The following is a 24680-nucleotide window of genomic DNA, read 5'->3' on the forward strand; positions in this document are numbered from 1 at the left end:
AATGGCCTCAGTCGTGGAGTGGACTATTTTAAATGAGCTATTGGGTCAATGATATTCATGCTGAATGTTTCAGGAGCTCTTGTTTGTCAGAGGTTGTGGCGTCTTGTAGGCGGAATTGACTGTGCACTTGGATGTTCTGGTTTGTCAACTTTGTTGTGGCCTGACGAGTGAAGAAGCTATGGATAGGCTATGACTGAGGCGTTTGTGACCTGTGAGAGTGTTTGTTGACTAGAAAGGAAGTAGCTTAAACATTATATCATCTTAGTTTAAAACAAAGTGTTGGGGAGACTTTAGCTAACCAATGTCTACATTAAACTATTACAGTATAACAATATCATCACTATGCCATATTTTACGGCTTGATAGTCTATAGATACAGTCTTTGTTAGTTTTTGCAAGCTATATGTCTTATTATTCAAATCGATTGATACATTTCAGGATTTAAAATGACAAAGTAGCTGTGGGAAATGGATTGAGATCAGTTGCTTGTTATGCTGTGTATTATAAGAGTTATGCTGTGTATTATAATAGTTATGCTGTGTATTATAAGAGTTATACTGTGTATTATAAGAGTTATGCTGTGTATTATAAGAATTATGCTGTGTATTATAATAGTTATGCTGTGTATTATAAGAGTTATACTGTGTATTATAAGAGTTATGCTGTGTATTATAAGAATTATGCTGTGTATTATAAGAGTTATGCTGTGTATTATAAGAGTTATACTGTGTATTATAAGAATTATGCTGTGTATTATAAGAGTAATAATACACTATAAGCAAACAGTCAGTGTATGCAATGTGTTGTCACCTCCATGTGTTTAATACTAGAGTGTGAATGAATGGTCTCTGTTCAGACGAGCTCTTGCACACACATGCAAATATTCACACACCCTCATTCACTCACTGATAAGGCTTCAAACAGGCTAGAAATGTACAGTGTCAAACATGTTTGTCTACCGTTCCCTCTAGTACATGCTTGCCTGTTTGTTTGTGTTTGTGTGTGTGCATGCACGCATCTCCAAGAACTGAGATGTCATTTTACAGTTGTTGATTGAAACGGAGACCCTAAGTGATCTCTTCATGTTTTGTTGGCCAAAGGAAAGGTTAACTGGCAGACCGATTGATCTCACTGTGTGAAATAGCTCCTGGGTTTCCTCTAGTCCACCCTGTACTGTCAACGTTTACATGAGGAGTTGTCTCTCCCAAAGGGGACCACTCTGCCCCCTGCAGGTTATACACACAGCAATAGAATAGATAGAATGGAGAACCCCATTCAAGTCAATGGACTGTAATTCTATTTTTATGGTTATGCCATCTCAATAACAGGTGAGACAGTGGATGTAATGGAGTAATGGATGCATTTAACCCTCATGCTTTTACTAATACAGTAAACTGTACCTCGCACTAGAAGATAAATAAATGCTGCATTACTGTTTGTGTAATGGAGGTGGTTCGGAACCGTGCTCATTTGATGAATAAACCTTGCCTGAGACATGAAGAGTTGTGTTGGCTCCCAAAGCTAATGCCTAGGCTTTAGCACAGCAGGATAACATAGATCAATATTGTGGTAAGCTGTTACTGATTGACTACATTAGATAGATCCATATCCGATCACGGTGGTGAAGCCATAAGATGTTCAGCTAATTGTATGTGATTAATGTGGGAGTTGGAAGTTTAGAGTGAACTACTATTGATTGAAAGAAGTGTATCAGCAGAAGTTCTGCTATAGACAGTCCTGTAAGCCGGTTAACTGATCTAAATCGGGCTCTGAAGCGGGGGAACATTGAGGAAAGGTTGACCTTTCCCTCTGAATCTTCTGCCACAGGGGAACTTTTGTTCCTGCTGTGTAGAGATGATTGTCAGGCAGTGTTGTAAAGTACTTAAGTAAAAATACTTTAAAGTAATACTTAAGTAGTTTTTTGGGGTATCTGTACTTTACTTTACTATTTATATTTTTGCCAACTTGTACTTTTATTTCACTACATTCTTAAAGAAAATTATGTACTTTTTACTCCATACATTTTCCCTGACACCCAAAAGTACTCGTTACATTTTGACAGGAAAATGGTCCAATTCACACACTTATCAAGAGAACATCCCTGGTCATCCCTACTGCCTCTGATCTGGCGGACTCACTAAAAACAAATGCTTTGTTTGTAAATTATGTCTGAGTGTTGGAGTGTGCCCCTGGCTATCCGTAAATTTAAAAAACTAGAAAATGGTGCCGTCTGGTTTGCTTAATATAAGGAATTTGAAATGAGTTATACTTTTACTTTTACTTTTGATACTTAAGTATATTTGAGCAATTTCATTTACTTTTGATACTTACTTTTGCTCAAGTAGTATTTTACTGGGTGACTTTCAATTTTACTTGAGTCATTTTCTATTAAGGTATCTTTACTTTTACTCAAGTATGACAATGGAGTACTTTTTCCACCACTGGTGTCAGGTTCTTTCACTTTCTAAAGTCAATCATATAGATAATGTAGTAGGGCTGGGAATTGCCAGGGACCTCACGATACGATATTATCACGATACTTAGGTGCAGATATGATATGAATTGCAATTCTTACGATCCTCACGATTCTATATGTATTGTGATTTGATACAGCGATTTTATTGCGATTTGATGTTCCAAACAGATTGTTTGCTATATGTCTGCTGCAGAGAGACAAGTAAAAGCATAAGAAATTGGCCAGTCTGGGAAATAAAAGTGCTGAAAACATGTTGGCTTACTATTTAAAAAGAAGATGCAGAAGTGGAGTCAAATATCGATATAATATCGGCCAAAAATAATATTGCGATATATAACTGTATCGATTTTTTCTCCCCATCACTAATAGATAAAGATAGCCGCTAATACTTTACTAGACTCAAGCTATGGTGACTTTGTGCTATATCATCTAAAAAGCTTTACTACATGGATAGTTCACCCAATTTATACAATAAGTCAGATGTTATCCTGGGTGAACTGAACTATCCTTCTAAAACAGGATATGCCTATCATTTGATTCCCTGGTGTTTACACAGATAGAAAATGCAAAGGCTCCCACTATAAAAGCCCTTCACACATCCTATTTGCATTGCAAACATGGGTCACTTCAGTCAGGAGGTATCTGTGTATCCTTTCACATCAGATAGGACTTTGTCCTCTCAGCATTTGTCATATCCAGTGTCCTGGATTGGGCAGGGCTGGCTGGTATAACACCAGTCACACTGCATACAGGTGCTCAAGGCCTTGGCTATGTTCCAATATCCATACTAGCACACCCTCTGCCTGATTCTTATAGGACTCACTGTGGCGATTTAGCAAATGTATTACTCAAGTGCTACATGTCAGAAATGACCAAAACTTGATAACCACCTCCTTTCTCAAGTTTGTTCCAAATAGCTGAGTGAATAATACATCACAAGACTAGGGAAGTACGACAGCGTGAAACCAAAAATAACCTTATTTGAGACTGTTGTATGATTTACCACATTCACATACAGTATCATATATTTGATTCCATATAGCTGTATATTATTAAAGAGGTAAACATAAATGCAATTCAGGGCAGCCACAGAATGGGGTTAGAGGGCACTGGAGCAGTATCAGAACTGTTTCTGCCACCAGATGGCTCTCTCATCACATGAAGGTGACTTTCCATGGGGAGACTGTACAAGGCATATCTTATTTAGGCTTCATCCAAAATGGCACCCCATTCCCTATATACCTGTAGTTCACTACTTTTGACCAGGGCCCATAGCATGGCTGGTCCCAGATATGTTTGTGCTGGTGTGACAATAACACTAGGAGCATTTCACGGTAATGTCTACACCAGTTGTATTCGGCGCATGTGACAAATCAAATTTGATTTGATTTTGAGTTGGCAAAACAGCAGAAACAGATCTGGGACCAGGCTAAATGTAACCTTACATACTAGGTAGACACATGGCTGATAGAACATACCGAGGCAAGGCATAAATAGGAAAGGTGGTTGGTCTGTCTCAAGTAATGATTGGATAGCAGTTTAGATGTCAACAGACACATAGTCATGTCTGTAGGCGGATGTGGTCTCCACTTCCTCAAACTGTGTAGACTAGAAAAACGACTTTCATTTTACCCATCTTTACAACTCTCTGACAATACATGAAGAAAAGAAAACAAGCATTAATACAGACACCTGAGATAACTGTTATAATATGTTGTGTTCTTGGGCCTGTGTTGTGCAGTGGGTGGTGATTTTTCCTGTCAGGTTTTTGGACAGGTGCAGCATGTGATGTGGGAGAAAATAACAATGATCATTATCACTGCGCTCAAAATAGAGTCACTTCCCGATATGGCTATGCAAAATAGGGGCTTACAACAGCCGGCAGATGCTGGTATAATACGTAAACTAATAAAATACATATAACATGTGTTACTTATTATTTATCCTGTCTCACTCTTTCTCTCTCCCTCTCCCTTTATCTCATTCTCTCACTCTCACTCAGAGAGAGAGAGTTCACATCCCCTTTTGAATACCATGAATCACACCAAGCAGCTACAAAGTTCCCATCATGAGAAGTTTGGAGAGAAAAGAGGCTTAGTACTTTATAGTAGAGGACAAGACTGTGACTGCGGTGAAGAAGTAGGAAATAAGGGCCCTGCCTTACATAACAGACCTTCCTCTGCCTGGAGACAGAAATAGCACCAGTGAGGACAGACAGAGGGCCTGCCTAATACAAACCCCACTACAAATGCAAGCACTGTTTGTGTGTAAATGAAATAGTGAGTGAACCTGTTTGAGCGGGTAGCAAGATCAGAGAAAGAGAGTGTTGGGTTTCTCTAAACATGCCTGTGTGTATGTGTTAACGAACTAGTGTATGCTGTGTTGCAGAGGTATTCACCTCCCTAACTAACGGACATCTCAATCTTAGTTCCACCCTGTTTGGTAAAAGAGAACAGAGGAAGTAGCACATGAGGGCCTGCAGCCAAAGAGGATTTCTACTTCTGTACGCTTGTTATTGTTCCTCCCAGCTTGGCTCACTAAAGACACAATGTTAGCAGGCTGGGCTGTTGTGCAAGGCTATACCAGGTTGTTGTTGTTATTGGATGTTCAGTAAGACTGACATCAAGACTCAACACAGATGGGTTTTTGTTGGTGACATCTGTGCTGAGAAAAGTGAGAGGTTGCTAAGGTCAGTGAGGACGTGCCTTGATGAGACAGTGAGACAATGTGTTAGGGGATGTGTTATATTCCTTTGCTGTCTTCTTTACACGTGTGTGTGTGTGTGTGTGTGTGTGTGTCTGTCTGTGACTGTTTCACTGTCTGTCGTCTGTGTGTATTTGGCTCACTGTTGTCTCAGAGAGGATCCCGTTTACCCATACATATGGAGTGGGATGGTAGCCAGGCCACTCCCCATTGAAACTGGCTTGTTGGAATTCCTCACATATAGAAGCGTCCACCTTTATTCCCCTACCTCCCCAACAGCAACAAAGGGATCTAACAGATGAAGCCAGGCCACTGGCTGCAGGCTGGGTGGAACCTGTCTGGAGCTTTAATAGCTAGGGTCTGGTCTGCTCCACTGGAAACACCCACCAGCCAATTAGATACACAACAAACACACACACACACACTCTCTTCTGTGAATGGTTTGGAAATCCCAAAAATGTTGAGGAAAGTCGTGTTTTAAACAGGTTGGTTGAATATATTTGTATAGTACTTTGTCTTTCCCAACTCCCCTGTGTTGTGCTCCGCCACTGGAGCAACTTTGGGATGAAGTGCTTTGCTCAAGGGCACAACGGTAGATGGTAGCTGGGAACAGACACCAGCCGCAATCTTCAGATTACTACTTCAATTCCTTTTAATGTAAGCCAGAGCGCCAAATACAATTTTCCATTCCGTGTAAACTTAATGGACAATAAAGGTTTTCTAATCTCTAATCTAATTGCCACTATCAGCAGTCCCAGCACTCCTTAGTTATTCTACAGGCTTTATAAAGGCTTTACGACAGCTTCATTAAGCCTTAACAGATATTGTTCGTTTAAAGTGGGACATGATTTCGTAACTGCTCATTTCAGTGGCATGTGGTTTCTGTTTTCCTCAGCTTCATAACTTTCAGTGTGTGTTTGAAATATGAAGCCTGTCTATGTAGCTCTCTTTGGGTTACATAACAGAACGGCAGTCTCATATCCTCCTGAGCAGCAGTAGTGGAGAAGCAGGTAACAGCAGCTTACCTTACAAGACTGGGTAGTCTCCTGTTTGGAATGGGGCCCATGCACCCCACAGTACATTGCCTCACCCTTTTCATTGATGTGTATGGCTGTCGGTTTTATACTAGAATGAACAAGCACAGCCTTTGCATTTCAATCAAGCAATCTGTTTTTGATGTTGCGTAATATAGCAGTGAAGGGGCCATGTGTGATGTGTATGCGGGTAGCCTACACACCTCAATTCCTTTTACTTTGATGCTGATGAACGTTATTGATGGAATAGTATGATTATAAGTATGCTAATAAGTATATGCTTTATGGCTTAATTTAGTTCTACACTTCGGACAGGCTGTTCAGTTGGGCAGTTTTGACTGAATCTCATTGACTGTTGTAGATTAGAAGATAATGTAGATCTATGGTGACAGTCAGTGGTTATGTAACTGAATGCTGTACAAACCTAGATCACCATGTGTCACAACTCTCTCTGGATCACTTTGACCTTTTCGTGCTTTTTGGGTTGAACTGTTCCTACACCACCTCACCTCATTTCCTCACTGCAGTAGTAGTCGATGGGAGACAGCATGTTGTCAAGACGGGTATTTCAGACAACAAACACTTTAGAGAGTTTGCTAAGGCTTATTAGTATTTTAACCCAACACAATGGAAAATACCTGGAAAACGGATCAGAAATACAACATTGATAGAATCACCAATAACTCTCCAATGTAGGAAAACACAATAGAAGGATAAATCATTAAAAAAAATATTCTGACTTTCTCAACCACATCTTCAAACCACACGGCAGAAACCTAAACTAGAGAGAGCCTTCACCCTCTTCATGGTGGAAAGAATTCTGGCAGAGTAAAAATGTTTTTCTCGTCTACAATGGACAGGCTGCGCTCTCGTGGTTCTTTAACTGAAGCATAATATTGATGTCAGCTTGAACATAAATCACTGGAGGGGAACAAACAGCCAGCTCCCCCAGGCTCTTCAAGTATTTCAAGCAGCCATCAGTGGTATCAGTGATAGCTAGCTAGGTTGTGTCCCAATCATCTAAAATGGCTTCCTCTCCTTATCTCCTTTTCTTGGTGACAACTGATCGGCTTGAGGGAAGGGAAGGGAAAGGAGGATACCTAGTCAGTTGCACAACTGAATGCATTCAACCGAAATTTGTCTTCTGCATTTAACCCAACCCCTCTGAATCAGAGAGGTACAGGGAGCTGCCTTAATCGACCTTCATGTCATCGGCTCCTGGGGAGCAGTTGTTGTTAGCTGCCTTGCTCAAGGGCAGAACGGCATATTTTTCCACCTTGCCGGCTCGGGGATTCGAACCAGCGACATTTTGGTTACTGGCCCAACGCTCTTCACTGCTAGGCTAAGAAAAGATAGGGTCAGGATTCTACCTATTTCTTTTACCAATAAAGACCTTTTCATGTCAGCGTTCATGAAGGACAGGAACATTTCCTAGGGAAATTAGGAAAGGAAAATAGCATCCTAAGGAAATTAGGAAAAGAAGGGAATCGATGACTATTGGGACAATGAGCCAGAGAGTGACGGGGGGCCATTGGGTCCGTGAACCAGGGAGGGACTGGGGGCTATGAGACAGAACAGGTTTCCCCGGTCTGGTCCAGTCATGCATGTCTGGCTGTTGCCGCCTTGTCGGGTCGGAGGAGGAGGAGGAGGGAAACGGTTAACGGTTAAACAGCCTGAGGGCGGGGAGCTCGGGAGGCTACATTCCAAAACCCTCTGTGCAGTAAAACGTGGAGCTCCACTGACTCCACCACTCTGCTACACCAGACTCTCCTCAGCCCCAGTTCGTTTTCCCTGTTCTGCTTTTTGCATGAGAGTGGAACAGCTGCCTGACTGGAAGCTACCACTCTGTCACCACAGGGGCCGCCACACTCACTGGCCCAGGGAGCACAGCAATCTTTTGAACCACAAGCTTCCTTTCGCCCCCCATGTTCTTTCACAGTGGACTGGCCCTGATGTAGACAGCGTGGGGGAGAGAGAGAGTGAGAGTGAGAGCTAGGCAGCACTCTGGAAGCCAGCTGATCATTGCTGTGGTATTCTGCCACAGAGGCAGAGAGAGCGGGAGCGTGACAGACAGAAAGAGAGAGGGCGAGAGGGAGCAAGAAAAGGCGAGAGCACTGGAAGCTTCTTTCCATTCTGTCACCCTCTGAGAAAAGGTTCCCAAACAGAACATCAACAGCAGAGTGGAGAGTGGAAGGAGCACCTTCACTAACATGAAGAAGAAAACAGTCCAGAGGAGCTACTACTAAAGATATGAAGAACAACTGGTGGTTTATTGAGCCATCTTTAAGAAGGAGAGAATAAGATAGAAACAACTGGTTAACCATTGGAGACAACTCAAACAGATAGTGTCTATTCAGACACCACAGAACTGATTTAGTCTATCTAGACACAACTCAAGAAGATAGTGTCTACGCTATTCAGACCAAAGGAGGAAGCCGAAAACATTGTCAAGGAGGATGTCTTGGCTGTCACCCGTGTCTTGGGCCAAGTGGACGTGGACGGCGGTCCGGGGAGCAGGGGAGGGAGAGGACGGTGAGGAGGAGGAGGAGGAGGAGGAGGAGGGCCAGGGGGTGAAGGAGGAGGTTGGACAGCTGCCCCTTAGAGGGAAGCGAGAGGAGGAGGAGGAAGATGGATCTCAAGGCTGCAGGCGAGTGTGTTTGTGGGCTACATTGGAACCTTGAAGCATTCAGAGTGAAAGACCCACAAGGCAGCTGGAGGGAGAGAGTGGGTGTCATATGGGGAAAGGAGAGGGAGAGTGGGTGTCATATGGGTGAAGGAGGGGGAGAGTGGGTGTCATATGGTGGAAGGAGGGGGAGAGTGGGTGTCATATGGGTGAAGGAGGGGGAGAGTGGGTGTCATATGGGTGAAGGAGGGGGAGAGGGGCACCTGCTTTGCCTGTCCACCTGTGGGGTGTGTAAGTCAGTGTTGTTCTAAAGAGGGAATGCGCAGAGAGAGAGAAAGAGAAGAAAATGCATTTGACCATTACATCGTTTCTTTCTACTATGGGGTTCTTCCAAACAGACATGTCTGTTGTTGTGTTAGAGGCTTACTGGTTAATGCGTGACTGTGTGTGTGACGTTTGTGTAAGTATTTCACAATGTCTCAGGTACTTCGTTATTCCCCAGCACCGCAGACAGGTACAACGAGTGATGTCATCTTAATATAGCACACACTGTGCCCTCTGTCTCCTGTTCCTTGTTGGGGCAAAACACTACCCTGCCTTTGATGATAGTGTTATCACTCAAGGCTTTGTGATAGCGATGGAGAGAGACGATCGTGCAAAATATATGTTTTTATAGCAGTGTTTAATTGCTATACATATAGCACAACTTTGGATGGTGGGGGGTCTTGTTTTCGGTCACAGCTACTATTGCTAGTTGTTTATCACTTGTACCCAACTGGTTTTGGACATGACAGCAATGCAAACACATTGCATTGAATGAGTACACATACTAGAACATCTACACTAGTACACATACTAGAACATCTACACTAGTACACATACTAGAACATCTACACTAGTACACATACTAGAACATCTACACTAATACACATACTAGAACATCTACACTAGTACACATACTAGAACATCTACACTAGTACACATACTAGAACATCTACATTAGTACACACACTAGAATGATATTTTCATAATAGTTAGCATTTCCAGATATTCTAGTGGTATGATCATACTCATCTACCTCTCTTTTTTCTCTCTCTCTCTACCTGTTTCTCTCTCTCTTTCTCTCATTCTCTCTCCGTTCCAGTTCAGACTCAGAGGGCCACTTTGAGACCCCAGTGGCTCAGAGTCCTGTCCACGCTCCACTCAGAGTCCCAGGAGAGCTGGAGACCCTCACCACCGACAGAGCAGGTGAGACCACTGCTGCTTGCCTTCAACACACAAGGACAGAAAGAGAGAAGTAGGCACAAAACATGCTGAAAATCACTTGCACATATTTAATTAAAAACAACAACAAAAACAACAACATGACAGCATATAACTATGTCATAATGACATACCACACATAGCAGCTTCACAGTGAGGGATATTGTAGGGATATTATAGCAAAAAATAGTCCCTCACAACATCTACAGTTAGCTGGCTGGCTTCCTTTGGAGTTTCCATGGTAACAAGAGAGATTTTGTTTCTCTGTTTTGCACTTCCTGTGGGGAACCATGTGTGTGTGCGCGCTATCATGGTGCTTCAATTTTTAACAGTCACCTCAGACGTGGTTTTCAATAGGCTGTTTTCATAAACAAAAGATAGTGTTTGGTGGAATCAAGTAGATTAGTCCTTCAGACCTTTTGATGACTCTGTCGATCAATAATGTTTTCTCAACTGAAACTGCAGATTGCATTTGCTCTCAAAGGACTGCTACTGCATTAGATTAAACTGCACCTACTGTAAAGCTATTTTAACTATGTTCCGTCTGACATGTGGCCAAACGGAGGGAAGTGTACCTTGCCACTGTAATTGAAGACAGATGTGCTTTGTTTGCCTACCGTACTTCTCTAGGTATGCATCTGACTGTTAGACATTCATGAAGACCATTAACGTTACACAGCACTTAAAGCTTGATATTAAACTACACAATTACCTTATTCACACCAACAATTACACTTGTTGTGAGAGAGAACCCACTGGGCACACACTGGTTGAATCAATGTTGTTTCCACGTCATTGCAATGACTTTACGTTGAACCAATGTGGAAAAGACGTTGAATTGACGTCTGTGCCCAGTGGGAAGTCATCGGCTGAATAAAGGACTTATATTTGCCATTCAGGTAAAACTGAGGGAGGCCACTCCACAACAATAGCATGTGTGGCTCAAATAAAATGTTAACATTGTAACATTGGAGAAGTAAAGGGAAGAGAATTGGACCACGGCCTGCATAGGAATTGGCTTTGGACTATGGAATTTGGGAGGTCAGCCGTGAACAAAAGCAGTTGCTCCTCTTTGTTTTCAATTGTCTATGGGAGGGGTTAAAAGTCATGAGAGTGACTTACCCTGTGAGGGATCTAGAAATGTCTCCAATATATTGATCCAGTTTGGATCTATTAGCCCCGTTACAAGTCAGTGAAGCAATAATAGTTTCCATATTAGTCCCAGTCCCAATATTTTGAAGTAGCCTACTTGAAACACTTAATTTCAAACCCTGTCATTGTATGATGTCCAGTAGATGTTGCCGATAATTTAGATGGTCTCAAAACTCATAGAGAGTGCATGCAATGCAACCACATACCTGTTGGATTTCAGACTGGTTTGGAAGTATTTGAGGAGGCGTAGTTTAGTTGGACAGCCGTGCTGCTTTTCACTCTGTCAAAGTTACTTTTAAATAAGTATTTCTTCGTCTCTGGGTCTTTGATCTCTGAGAGCTTTGTTTTGGTTCACTCCACTGTGTTTTGATATGAGACTGTAAAAGCAGGGGGTCTCAAACTGCTTTGAGTGGGATTGCATAGCATAGGCTAGTATGTTTCCAGGCTATCTTTGTTTGCTCAGGCCTGGGGTAGTGAAAGTGTCCTTCGTGAGCCGTGGAGTCGGAGAAGGCTGCGTTCGCTGGCAGCACGCACCGAGGGAGTTGTCTTCTGTTCTATTCCACAACCACAACCCCAAACATTCTCCTGATGTTTCCTCACTCCTCCTCACGCAGCCAGCTGTGGAGAAGATTGAACTCTAGCTCATTGGCCATTTAGAAGGGACCGTTCTTGGCAGCATGAAGCTAGCCTGTTCCAGGATCCATTTGTGCTGCCTTGCTAATGGTCCCAGATCTGTTTGCCAATAAAGACCATATGAGTTGGCAAGACTGCACAAACAGATCTGGCAACAGGCTAGGATGAAGCTGCAGTACGTTTAGTAGTGTACACAAAAATAACCAACTTTGATGTTTGTCCTACTCTCTGAATGCTCAACTATCTCTGGCAAAGTAAAAGCATATTGTAGGATTTATAGACAGAAACAATGTCACTTACAGGCACCATAATTTCTCCCCTTGGCCAAATATTATTAAAACAACAGACTATAGAGGGTTTTACGCAGGGGCGCAACTTTGGTTTTAGAAGTGTGGGGGGGACATATATATATATATTTTTTTTTAATCCAGTCGGATAAACACTCCAAACAGCCTACCCGGCCGCTCTGAGGCGTCCGCATGGTCCTAAAGCATACTGTTGCGTCGTTTTGTATCACATTCTAATTATAAAACTGGGGTGGACAAAAATGCAATTTCAGAATGTGGGGATGTCCCCTCCGTCCCCAGTGAAAGTTGCGCCTCTGGTTTTACAGCACATCCAAACTTTTCACAGTAGCTGGACAAAGATCCAATATATATAGAAAAGGAGAATGTCCACTCACTTTTATACTGCTCCCAGATAGGCCTATGTTTTATGAACATAATCGGAACCATCTTACAGATCAGATTGCATGCACACATCTACAGAAGTTGCATTGCATGCGCGACATGGACATTGTAACCATAAAACCAGGAAGGTGAATCATTCTAATAACAATGGTTGTAATAAAACTTTACGAAAACATTATTTTTTTACAACAATAAATGTAATGATATCATAAAATTGCCAGGATAAAAAAGACATTGCTGTTGAATCAGCCTTCGTTATAGTCGGCCTAAGGGAGGGCTTGAGTTTTGAACATATAAAACGGAAAACAAGCCATTGTTACAGGTTACAGATAACTTCTATATACGAGGTTCACCGGTATTCACAGATGTTCTCATCTCTCCTTTCATGATGGGCATGGACGCGTAGAGGAGGGGGGTTTATGCATATCCAAAATAGGACCTGCATGGCTAAAATAATGTGGGCTTGCCTACAATGCATAGATAAAAACTGAATGTCAACTCACTGTTTTACTCCTCTCAAACTTTATATTTTAATAAAGCGTTGGTGATTAAGATTTATTTCCAAGCGGTCTCAGCAGCCAAACCCTTTATCGACAGTCTTGATTACTTAGCGATTGCATTGGGCAGGACAATAAAAGCCTTAATTGAGAGGAGGGGAGGCTATGCTTGATTTTAAACCAAATAAAACTAAATGTGAAAAAACATTAGTTCTTTATGTTTCTAAATACAAAGTATACAGGCACCAAAAGCACATTAGGCTACTGTTGTTCCATGCGCATATGGGCAGTGTGCTTCACGGCTGGATAGGCTGTCAAAATTCATGCCATAACCAACCGCCTTACCGCTAAAACCAGCTTTTGGTTGGTCTTAAATATCCTTATCAGCGCTGCCTGAAATTAGCACTTTCGATCATGTTTTTAAGGACACACCTCAAACACTAGCGCCGCCTTAACACCAGCAGAAAATAGAGCCCTCTCTCCACTGTCAAGATACACCTTGCAGGCAAAACTAAAATGTTTGGAGAAGTAAAGGGTCCTTTGGAATTTGACTAATGTTTATATTGTCGATGTCAGTTTCATTAAAGTTCTGTTTTCAATATGTGACCGACCGCCTTGATTCGGTCTTATGTAGCAACATTTGAAATTGTTTTTTTTTTCTTTGGATAAAAGCAGAGACACAGAGCTACAAAGTGGTATATAATACACTGCATTTAAGGGAACAATGGGAAAGTAATTCTGCTTTGAAAGTTGATCAACTTGTAATCACACTTTTGAGAAAATGGCCTTTGAATGTTTTGGTGCCTACTGAAGAGCACTTCATTGTCTACACCCATTCAGCATAGTTCACACCCTCTTAAGCTTTAGCCCCACCCATCTAATTTCGCTCTCGGAGCGTTCAGAGCGCACACTTGATGCTCTGGCCGATGAGTAGGGTTGATCCGAGCGTTCTGACCTCACAATGGCAGTCAAGCACCCAAGTTAACTGGCTAGCATTGGCTAGACCTCTGGATAACATGAAAACAGCCTAACCAGCTCTGCTAGGGCGATGGTCAGTGAGAGAACACCCCACTGACCATTTTACTCACCCTAGTAGAGCTGGTTAGGCTGTTTTTATGTTATCCAGAACGTTGGTGACTGTAACTGTGCTGCTGGCAACAATTTAATTACTATTTTTTGCCAACGTTTACTGAGACCGGCCATATTCAACGGGTGTTGTGCGTTCGTAAATTCATCAGTTATTCTGTACTGTGGCATACTCAGACTGAATTTATTAACGCACCCGAAATTGTTATTTGCATAGTGGAGTCTTTTGTTAAGACTTGTAGCTAGCTAGCTAGGTAAACAATGAACCATAATCCCAACTCATGACGTTACTACCCTGCATGAATCTGCAAGTAGCTAACCGACCAGGTTCAATGTTAGCTAGCTAACATTAGGCTCTAACTAGCCAAGCAAATGGCTCTGAGATACGAATAATAAGACCATACACGTAATGTTAGCTAGTGAGCCAGCCAGCTAACGTTAGCTAGCTAGCTAAACAATGAACCATAATACCAACTCATGACGTTACTACCCTGCATGAATCTGCAGGTAGCTAACCAACCAGGTTCAATGTTAGCTAGCTAACATTAGGCTCTAACTAGCCAAGCAAATGGCTCTGAGATACAAATAATAAGACCATACGCGTAACGTTAGCTAGCGAGCCAGCCAGCTAACGTTAGCTAGCTAGCTAAACAATGAACCATAATCCCAACTCATGACGTTACTACCCTGCATGAATCTGCAGGTAGCAAACCAACCAGGTTCAATGTTAGCAAGCAAATGGCTCTGAGATACGAATAATAAGATTATACACATAACGTTAGCTAGTGAGCCAGCCAGCTAACATTAGCTAGCGAGCCAGCCAGCTAACGTTAGCTAGCTAGCTAACAGTACACTTTAACTTGAAATGAAACCACTTTCTGTCAAAATTAGAAACGTGTAATATCTGAAAATGTAGCTAGCTAGACTATCTTATCCGTATACATCATGCATGATGGACGTGTCTCCCTGTCACGGATTACATGGTTGCCCTTAGTTTGAAGATGTAATCTGGAGACAGGTGTTTTCTCCATCTCTTTAGCTATCACACTCTAATTCCACTGATTTCAAAACTCGATCCTCCAGAAAGTGGAGAGCAACACTTATGCAGTTCCACTACACAATAAAAAAAATGTAAAGCAGCGTTAGACATTATTACCTACACATACTAACCAGCTCAAATAGACAGAAGCATGCTATATGGCAGACCAATCCAAACTCCTCTCTCGGCATGTCCAGCCCACTCATTATCTCAGCCAATCATGGCTAGTGGGAAGGTTGCTGTCTTTTTCTGTGGCTTAACCAACTAGGCTCGTAATTTAACAATTTTATTTGTATTTACAGATGGCATACAAGTTTGTTATTAAGGCACATGAAAGTTCACATGTTCCAGAAGGCACTTCTGCCAAAAAACGCATTTTGATTTTTAAAAAAAGTTTACGTTCAAATGGCTCTCCTGTAAAGTAGCGACATATGCCTTGTTTCCTGAAACTAGACACATATTGTTTGCTATAAGCTCAACCTCTTGTCGCTGTGACGATAGATAGCTATTATCGGCCTGGGATAATGCATTCAACATGCCTCAATGTCAGACCACAGTAGCAGGAGATCATACTTTTCAAATAGAATAGAAGTCACTGACAAAAGCAGCCATCTCTCAAAAATATGTGCAGTATAGCTGTCCATGTGAATGTTATCGGAGTTGTGGAGGAACAAAGGAACAATTGAAAACATTAAGTTAAGAGAAAGTTGATTGCAAGTGTTCAGACCTGGTGAGAGAGCTTATATAACCACTCTTAACTTGGGGAATGTATTGGCTTGCCCTGTTGTCTAGTCTTTTTCTACTATAGGTCCTTAGCGCTGCATTTGGCTACTGCAGGAAAAGAAGCGAGTGCTATATTGTTTTAGGGTTGAACTAAAAACCTTAATGCCGACAATAAGTATAACGTATATTATAAAATATATAACTATTTTCCTTTATACTATGATTATTTGTATCAAATGAGTACAAAGGTACTTATGTCCAGTGAGAGTTAGCCTTAGTATTATTGCAGTATCAAGACCCAACTTAATAATGGCATAGTAGAGACTTTGACAAATGATGACACTGCAGCAAAACTTCTTATCAGAAATATGTCTTCTTGTTAATATAGCAATATAGCCATGTTCTCTATCTCCAATAAAGATGGATTCAGTAACATAACCTTGATTCCCTGGGTACAGAGATCTGAACTTTGATTAACTGATTCTAGAGCAGTTAATCAGATCTGCTCTGTCCAAGCTGTACAGATGTAGGATCTTAATTTGCAATGCAGGAAATGTAAAACTTGTAGTGTATTTGAGGTTTAATGAAACAGTTGACTGCAGTTACTGCACTTTTACTGCAGTTTCAAAACTGCAATCTTTTTTTGTAAGGGTGAAGTTTGTAATTTCCACTTTTTCAGACTTGATTTTGCCTTATGAAAAATGTATCAACCCCTACAAAAATGTCCATTAATTATAATCCACATAATAATTCACATTTCCTGTTGCTGCAGGATTATTTTCCTCCTGTAGCAAACTGGCTCAAATTAAGATCCTACGTCTGTAGTTATACTGTACCTCTCTCTGCAGCCCTCTCTTGTTCTCTCTCCACACACACACACACACACACACACACACACACACACACACACACACACACACACACACACACACACTGAAGCACCCATTCACACGTACGTAAACATACTGATGGAAAGATTTGACTTTGCTTAGTGATGATTAGCTCTAAATATTTTGAATAAGAGGATCAACGCTGCATTAAACACTGTAGCATATGAATTCCTCCACACCACTGTATATAAATAAACTAGGGCCTTTGCTGCCCCCTGTCTCTTAGCAACAGACTGTTGCATGAAAACTGTGAGGATGACGGCCATCAGGAAACATTTGTACATTCCTCTGGGCAGTGTTGCAAAATCAACAACAGCAACAGCTCCCTCAACCCATACACTCTCAATCTGACCTGTTATGGCTTTTCCATATTCCCTTATTAGAGTTTCCAGAACACGCAAATGTATTGTTATGTTATTAGGTTTTTAAAGAAAAGCGTAACCATGGAAACAGATGCAACTGTATGTTACTGTGAGATTGGTAGCAACCAAGGAATATTAACATCTCTTAATATCCTGCCTTGAGAAGGCTTTTTTGTTGAAATTACAGGACACTCCAAATTACATTTTTGATCATCGTCTTTTGTATTTGTGGCTATGTTTTGTATTTATGTTCCGGCAGCTACTACTGCTTTTTGAGTTAATTTGTCATATCCTCTCTCCTGCTTTCACCAGATACCCTGGAGGAGGAGGATGAACAGCTGATGGTGTCTGGCCTAGCTGGGGATCCAGCTCATAGCCTCCTCTTTAACCAGAACATGGGCCAGGCTGAGCCCCCCTTGGCACCTGAGGAGGCCCCTGTGAACCCTAAGGAGGAGGCCCCCGTGGACCCTAAGGATGGGCCCCAAACACTTCCCAACACAACAGACACTGCAGAGGTTCAACCCTCCACAGCAGACCCACCAGCACAGGCCAATGGAGAAGCAATGACCAGCCCTCCTCTGAACTTAGGTCTACCTGATGAGAGGCCAAATGCTACCTCTCTGGACTTAGGCCTACCTGAGGAGAAGCCACTGGCTACTTCTCTGGACTTAGGTCAACCCGAGGAAGAGAGGCCACTGTCCAGCAGCACAGAGACAGTTTGTAATGGACACCCCGTTGAGACCATCTCTGAACCGCAGGCCAAACTTACTAAAATCCCTAAAACCACTAAAACCAAGCCCCCTTCCCTGAAGATAAAGACAGCCCTGAGCGAGGCTAGCACACTGGGGGATGGGGACATTGACATCATCACAATCCCTAAAGCTAGCTACAACTTCGACCCGGACCAGTTTGACGACAGCTTTAACCCGTTCGCCACTGGAGGCTCCAAGATACAGAACTCCCCGCCAGCTTTTGCAGCCGATGCCCTGCCCACACTTGAGTCGCTACCTGTAAGTAGCTCCTTTCCCAAACTGGAGCCTTTGCCTGTACGTAGCTCTTCTCCACCGCTTTGCAGGACTAGTTCCTCACGTAAAATGGAGGTTGAGGAGGTCAAAGAGTTATCGTCGGAGGCATCAGAGGAGCCCAAGCCTGTGAAGATGGAGTTTGGGTTAGACGAGGCAGGCGAGGTAAAAAAAACACAGCCGAGGAGGCTGAGTAAAAAGCCTGGCAGCAAGCTCGCCGTCAAGAAGCCAAAGGCCAAAGCAACGACGACAGCACCTGCCCCGACGCCGACACCCGAACCAGTCGTAGCTGAACCGGTAGCAGAGACAGTTTCAGAAACAGCTTCCGAACCGCTTTCCGTGCCAGGTGCCTCCTTAAGTTTGGATGACGTTCCAATTCCCAAGTCCACTTATAAGTTTGACCCCAACCAGTGGGATGACCCTAATTTTAACCCCTTTGGGGGTGGTGGTGGCAAAATGAGCGGTTCCCCAGTTCTGCCCAAAGGATCCTACAGCTTTGATCCTCAGAACTTTGACGACTCAGTGGACACATTTAAGCCGTCTAAAGCCCTGGGCAGTGAAAACCCAACTTCCCTGGATACCCCTGAGAGGCCAGCAGAGGAAGCAGTGAAACCAAAGCTGGATCGCCCTCTGGAGGAGGAGAAGAAAACGTGCCAGCCTCCAAAGAAAAGCAAGGACAGGATCATCAAGTAAGTCCACTACACCTACAGCTCAGCATTTCAGCACGTCAATCCAAAGCATGCGTTGTGTTCCACCACTAGTATAGCCTTCTTCAGGGTAATTCTGTTTTCAGAAATGTGCTTTGTCCTAGCAAGAAGAAAAACATTAAAATTGTCTTCCTGCTCATTATCCTACAGTATGTGATATCAAACCTTCCCTCATGGTTTTCACACTAGTTTAAACTCATACACAGGTTGTTTTAGGTGGTGGATCTCCTTTTGCCTTTTGCAAAGTCACTGGCATCCTAATGTTTGTGTCAGATGCCCGCTGCCAAACCCTCAGCCCCCTAGAAACCTAACTCCTTCATCTCTAATGCTGAGCAGAACACCTCTACTCACTCCTCCTTCTCTCTCTCCTTCATCCTTCATTCCCAAAATGTTCTCTGTGCCACCGTTGTACCTCCTCCCTCCCACCCAACCAACCTCCACTGTCTGTCTATCATGCACCCCTTCTCTGCTTCCCCTCCCACCTTGTGTTTGTTTGCCTCAGGACCACTGAACAAGTGAAGTTTCTCTGTTTTCTATTGTAAGTAGTACTCTCTCTTCCCCCACTCACTCTCTCGCTTGGTCTGCCGTCTTTGCTTTCTGTCCCATTGCATGTGTTGTTATGATGAGAGCTCAGTGAAGAAGCTTTTAGTGACCTGCATTACTGCTTGTTGGCACGTGAACCCTCCTCCTTGAAAAAAAGCTTCATTAGCTAGTTGGCTATTTCCTGAACGGTTGCCTTGTTACTCTTTGCAAAGTTAAACGGCAGGTAGCTTAGTGGGTAAGAGCGTTGTGCCAGTAACCGAAAGGTCGCTGGTTCTAATCCCCGAGCCGACTAGGTGAAAAATCTGTCGATGTGCCCTTAAGCAAGGCACTTAACCCTAATTGCTCCTGTAAGTCGCTCTGGATAAGAGCGTCTGCTAAATGACTAAAATGTAAATGTAAATGTTAAACAGCAGATTTCTATCTGCATAGGATTTTTAACAGTGTTGTAGTGTGCAACACTGACTAGACCAATGGGACCTATAGTGTTTACAATGTCATCCACATTTAGACAACAGCTATTTATTAGATACCTGTCCTGAACAATTACATGTCCAGTAAACGTTTAATCTTGGCCAAGTGCCCCAATAACCAGTGCTATGTTTTTTATTTACAAATCCTCTGCCTGTGTTCTTCTTCTAGGAATTCTTGTAAGGTGAAGAAGTATGAAAACCAGTCCCTGGTCCTGGATGTCTGCAATCAGGTAGGTGTGTGTGTGTGTGTGTGTGTAATATCAGCTGAATATAACCTTGCTGCAGTGGCACTGCAATGTTTATTACTCAGTAGGTTACCTCATCTCATTTACACACACACACACACACACTTCCCTCTCATGCTGACCAGTGCATCCCTTTCTCACACACTCATCAGTGTGTCTCTAGCACTGCAGTACAACCCTGGCGTGTTGACAGATGCATTACTCATCTTTCAGCACTGATTATCAGTCTATAGAGGCCGTGTGCCATCAAGTTTTATGACCTCCCATTGTACTTCAATAGACTATCAAACTACTTAAAGTGACCCCCAAATGTAATGCTTTGAGAAACCAAACAGAAATACTATAATATCATAGAAATCAAGTACTATTTGCATGTTGAAATGCATATGGAATGCACCTTGGAATATTGCTGCATTGTTTATGATTTTTTGTTGGTGGACTTATTCTCTGAGGGTACAGTATGCACATTTTACATTATGGCTTTAATTATAGAATGATTATCACCGCCTATCAGATGGAATACATTGAATTTAATACAGCAATGACAGTTAGTACCATCACATCAGTGTTCTATCGTCCTCTAGACTGACAGCACGCTGGCACTGCATTCTCTTGTTTACAGGAAGAGGATGCTGTGGTGTCCCAGGTCCAAGGAATGCCCCGCCGTGTTCGCCATGCCACCGATGAGGAAAAGCTGGCTTGCAGTGGCATCATGGGCCAGAAAGCCAAGGAGGAGGCCGAGGTGGAGGTGGAGGAAGAAGAAGACTCAGCGTGTGCCAAAAGCCCAGCTAAAGGCCCAGCCAATGTCAAAAGCCAGGCGCTGCTGGATGGTACATTTGGTTTGCTCTCAGGCAGGGACGTCAGTTGGCAGTCGCCATACCCTAGCTCAATACCTTTTTTTTCCAAAAAAAAAAAAGTAGGCTCAAATCATTCCAATCCCGATTAAAATGTAAAGGCTGTTTAGCGTATTGATAGGCTGGCTTTAGGACCATGCAGAGCATCGCTCGGAGAAGCTGCCAGCAGTGTTGCCAACTTAGCGACTTTGTCGCTATATTTAGCGAGTTTTCAGACCCCTCTAGCGACACATTTTCCAAAAAGCAACTAGCGACAAATCTAGCGACTTTTTCTGGAGTTATTGGAGACTCTGACATGAAAGCACGTATCGTTCATACTCTTCTGAATGAGCAGCGGGCACTCACAGGCGGCCCAGTCCTCGTGCAGCAGTCCCTCCCAGCTGCAGTCAGAGCAGGAGATGTTCACCCCTCCGCGTCCAGACTGCAAATGAATCGCGCATGCGGGAAGCCGCCGCTGGCTGATCCCGCCCTGGCTTACATTCAGGGCGGGATGTAAATGTAGGGTGTTTTTTACTCACTTTTTGTCTCTCCCACGACATTATTCCTCTCTCCTACAGCGTCCATCACAATTACATGCACATGGCCAATTATGCAAATTAGGTGATGAGGTCATTTAGCGACTTTTAGGACAGCCAATAGCTACTTTCCTTACTGAGGAGTTGGCAACACTGGCTGCCAGCCTGCATGCCTTTCTCCCACTTTAAGAAAGCAGAGACAGTGCCAGAGTTTGCTTTGTCAGTCAGCCGATTGCTTTGAATCTGATATCGGCATTGAACTTGGTCTTGTAAGCCTCGAGGCCAGCTGTTTTATGCACCGGTTACTTTCACATTGATGTCGGCACAGGTGGCACGTGTAATAGGCTAGGGTAAAATAAGCTTCCCTTAAAGTAAATTTAATTTGCCCAAATTAGCTATATAATTACTTGTGCCTATACAGAAATAAATACAATCTTTCGAAATACTACACCAGAGAGCATGATTTGGCCACAGATGATCATTAGCTTCTTTTAAAAATGAGCTGTGGATCATTTTAAGCATGCAGCAAATAGCAGTGCACTTAAAGGAGAATAAACATAGCTGATTAGGCCTATTCTATAGCAGTGCTGCCAACTTAGCTACTTTGTTGCTATATTTAGCGAGTATTCAGACCCCTCTAGAGACACATTTTTAAAAAAGCGACTAGTGACAAATCTAGCGACTTTTTCTGGTGTTATTGGAGACTCTGACGTGAAAGCACGTATCATTCTTACTCTTCTCAACGAGCAGCAGGTGCTACGGGCCCCACCCCCCTCCCAAAGCACTCACAGGTGGCCCAGTCCTCAGGCAGCTTTTTACTCACTTTTTGTCTCTCCCACAACGTTATTCCTCTCTCCTACAGCGTCCATCACAATTACATGCACATGGCCAATTATGCAAATTAGGTGATGATGTCATTTAGCGACTTTTAGGACAGCCAATAGCTACTTTCCTTACTGTTCTAGAGGCCCTATTCCCACTTCGAGAGATTAAGCAGCGTCTGAGGAGCAGAGTGGCGAAAGAGATTTCTACTTTTCACTTCACATTACATATTTGCCTTACCTTTCGTTGTGGCTGGCAACGTGACATTCTTCGTCCGCAGCTCAAATTGACCATAAATATCACAGTAGCCAGTAAGCACAAACCATTTAACAATCTGAGCAACTTTTCTTCTAAAACATATTACAATATTGAATAATGCAACAATCCCCAAGCAGGTGCAGACAATTAAAGGGTTTATTTTCTCGTCCATACACAGCTAACTAACAACATGCTTCATGATCAAATAATGAACTTTCAACTCTGTTCTCTTATATCGAGGCGGAGTTGAGTTTTGATGATTGGTCGCAGGATTTGTTATCAACGACATTGAGTCACCATCAGTCAATTCTAAAAGCTTTTAGCAAATACAACCACTGACTTTTTACTCGTTGCTCGTACTACGTAAGCTGAAATTCAATTGGGTCCGTGCTATCCGGGATCCTTGGGATGTCCCTACCACATTGAAGTTGAACTTTTAAATGGTTAAGGTTAGGGTAGGGTAATGATTAAGGTTAGGGTAGGGGTTAAGGTTAGGATTTAGGGTAGGGACGTCCCAACGATTATGGATTGCACGGACCCAATTGAATCTCAATTTATGTAGTACGAGCAATGAGGAAAAGGTTGGCGGTTGTATTCGCTAAAAGATTTTATTCGAAATATGAGTTTCAGCACCCCGCGGAAGGACCGCAGTTGTACAGGAAAAACATAAGTACCGTGAAGTGTATTCAGAATTGATTTTTTATTTATTTAAATCTACTGATAGTGACTCAATGTTGTTGCTAGTAAATACAGCGATCAGTTATCAAAACTCAACTCCGCCTCAATATAAGAGAACAGAGTTGAGGGTTCCTCAGCTACCCTCCCATACGAATATAAAAGTACAGCAAAGCTATCATACAGTGTCATTCATATTATAATATAGGCTACACAGCTAGGTAACGTTAGCTAGCAAGCTAGCGAAACAAAATCATTTCTGCATCCTCACGTAATCGTGCTAGCTGTAGCTGAATGCTGACGTTTAGCTGAACCATAGCTAGACAGGAGCTCTTAGTCTTACACTAGCTACAGTATTAAAGTTACCTCAGAACAAACCAGGCTTCATTTTATCAATAACATGGAAGTCATTATGAGGTCAAAGGAAATTGCGACTGAAAATGTTGATAATTCCCTGTGTTGCTTCTTGCCTGGACCTCAGTAGCTCAGTGCAGTCAAGCAAAAAAGAAACACAGATTTAAAGCTACGGCTACAATTTCAGGTATAAACTCAATAAAACAAGTAAAAAAAATAAGGAAAATGTCTATACATGTTCAGCTGTTTTAAAAACATTGCTATGCTATTACAATTTGTACTGTAAGAGTGTTGGCTCAACGAGACAATTCTGTTTACATGGCCCTGCTTAAAGGGGGGGGGGGGGGCAACTGTCGGGCGAGTGTTGTGGTCGAGACTTGACAAGTTCGCAAGTTTACATTGCAGTAAATGTGTAGCCGAGGGTATTCTTGCGAAACTCTAGTAAGTGTGAAGAGTCTGCGCACTCAGGCATGCATTGTTCAGAACTGTCTGTTTTTCTAACTGTGATTGAGTTTAGTTATATTATTAGATTAGTTCCTTTTCCTTTTTTAAGGAACTCAGTCGGGCTTTCAACTTACTCTTGAAAGTTGTAATAATAGAATGCACAAGGTGCAATTTTGAAATTGGGTAGTACATCATCAGTTTTCTTCTTGTCATTGCAGACCTAAGAGAGCTACAGTATTTTTTACTTGTTAGAAATGTCCAGATCAACTAGCCCATGTCAGTTAATGTTTTTTAGCTAGGTTTTTTAGCACATTGATTTTGTTGTAATGTTTGAGTCACTCAGATATCACATGAATACATATAAGATGTACAGGATGTTCCCCAATGATGGAAGGGGGGCCTGAGTGAAAAAGTTAGGGAACCCTGGATTTAGATGTATCCAATAATCAAGTCATAGTCAAAGGGACTCTGCTTAAAGGGGCAAGAAAACAAACATAGCTAAAATGCCAGAAGCAGTCCTAGACAATTGATTAGATTAGCTCAATTAGATTACACTAGAGGACAGACAAAGCAGAAAAACAGCTTCTGAAGAGCCTCTTGG

General features: G+C 42.5%; 1 protein-coding gene across 5 annotated transcripts in view; it reads left to right on the forward strand.

The window, feature by feature from the left end:
* LOC311139029 (transforming acidic coiled-coil-containing protein 1-like) overlaps window positions 1–24680 on the forward strand; it is a 42172-nt gene that overhangs the window by 10587 nt on the left and 6905 nt on the right. For 3 of the 5 annotated variants that reach the window (XM_084173870.1, XM_084173869.1, XM_084173868.1), the window contains exons 2-5: window positions 9981–10084; window positions 17483–18881; window positions 20082–20142; window positions 20780–20987. In XM_084173870.1, coding sequence (XP_084029996.1) covers window positions 17512–18881; window positions 20082–20142; window positions 20780–20987 — 1639 coding nt within the window. In that variant the 5' untranslated portion in view covers window positions 9981–10084; window positions 17483–17511. Of the gene's footprint in view, window positions 1–7962; window positions 8861–9980; window positions 10085–17482; window positions 18882–20081; window positions 20143–20779; window positions 20988–24680 lie in introns of those variants that run through there. The other 2 variants (XM_084173867.1, XM_084173871.1) reach the window with 2 other exon arrangements.

Source organism: Coregonus lavaretus (genome assembly GCF_964263955.1).
Source record: "Coregonus lavaretus genome assembly, chromosome: 12".
Taxonomy (NCBI): domain Eukaryota; kingdom Metazoa; phylum Chordata; class Actinopteri; order Salmoniformes; family Salmonidae; genus Coregonus; species Coregonus lavaretus.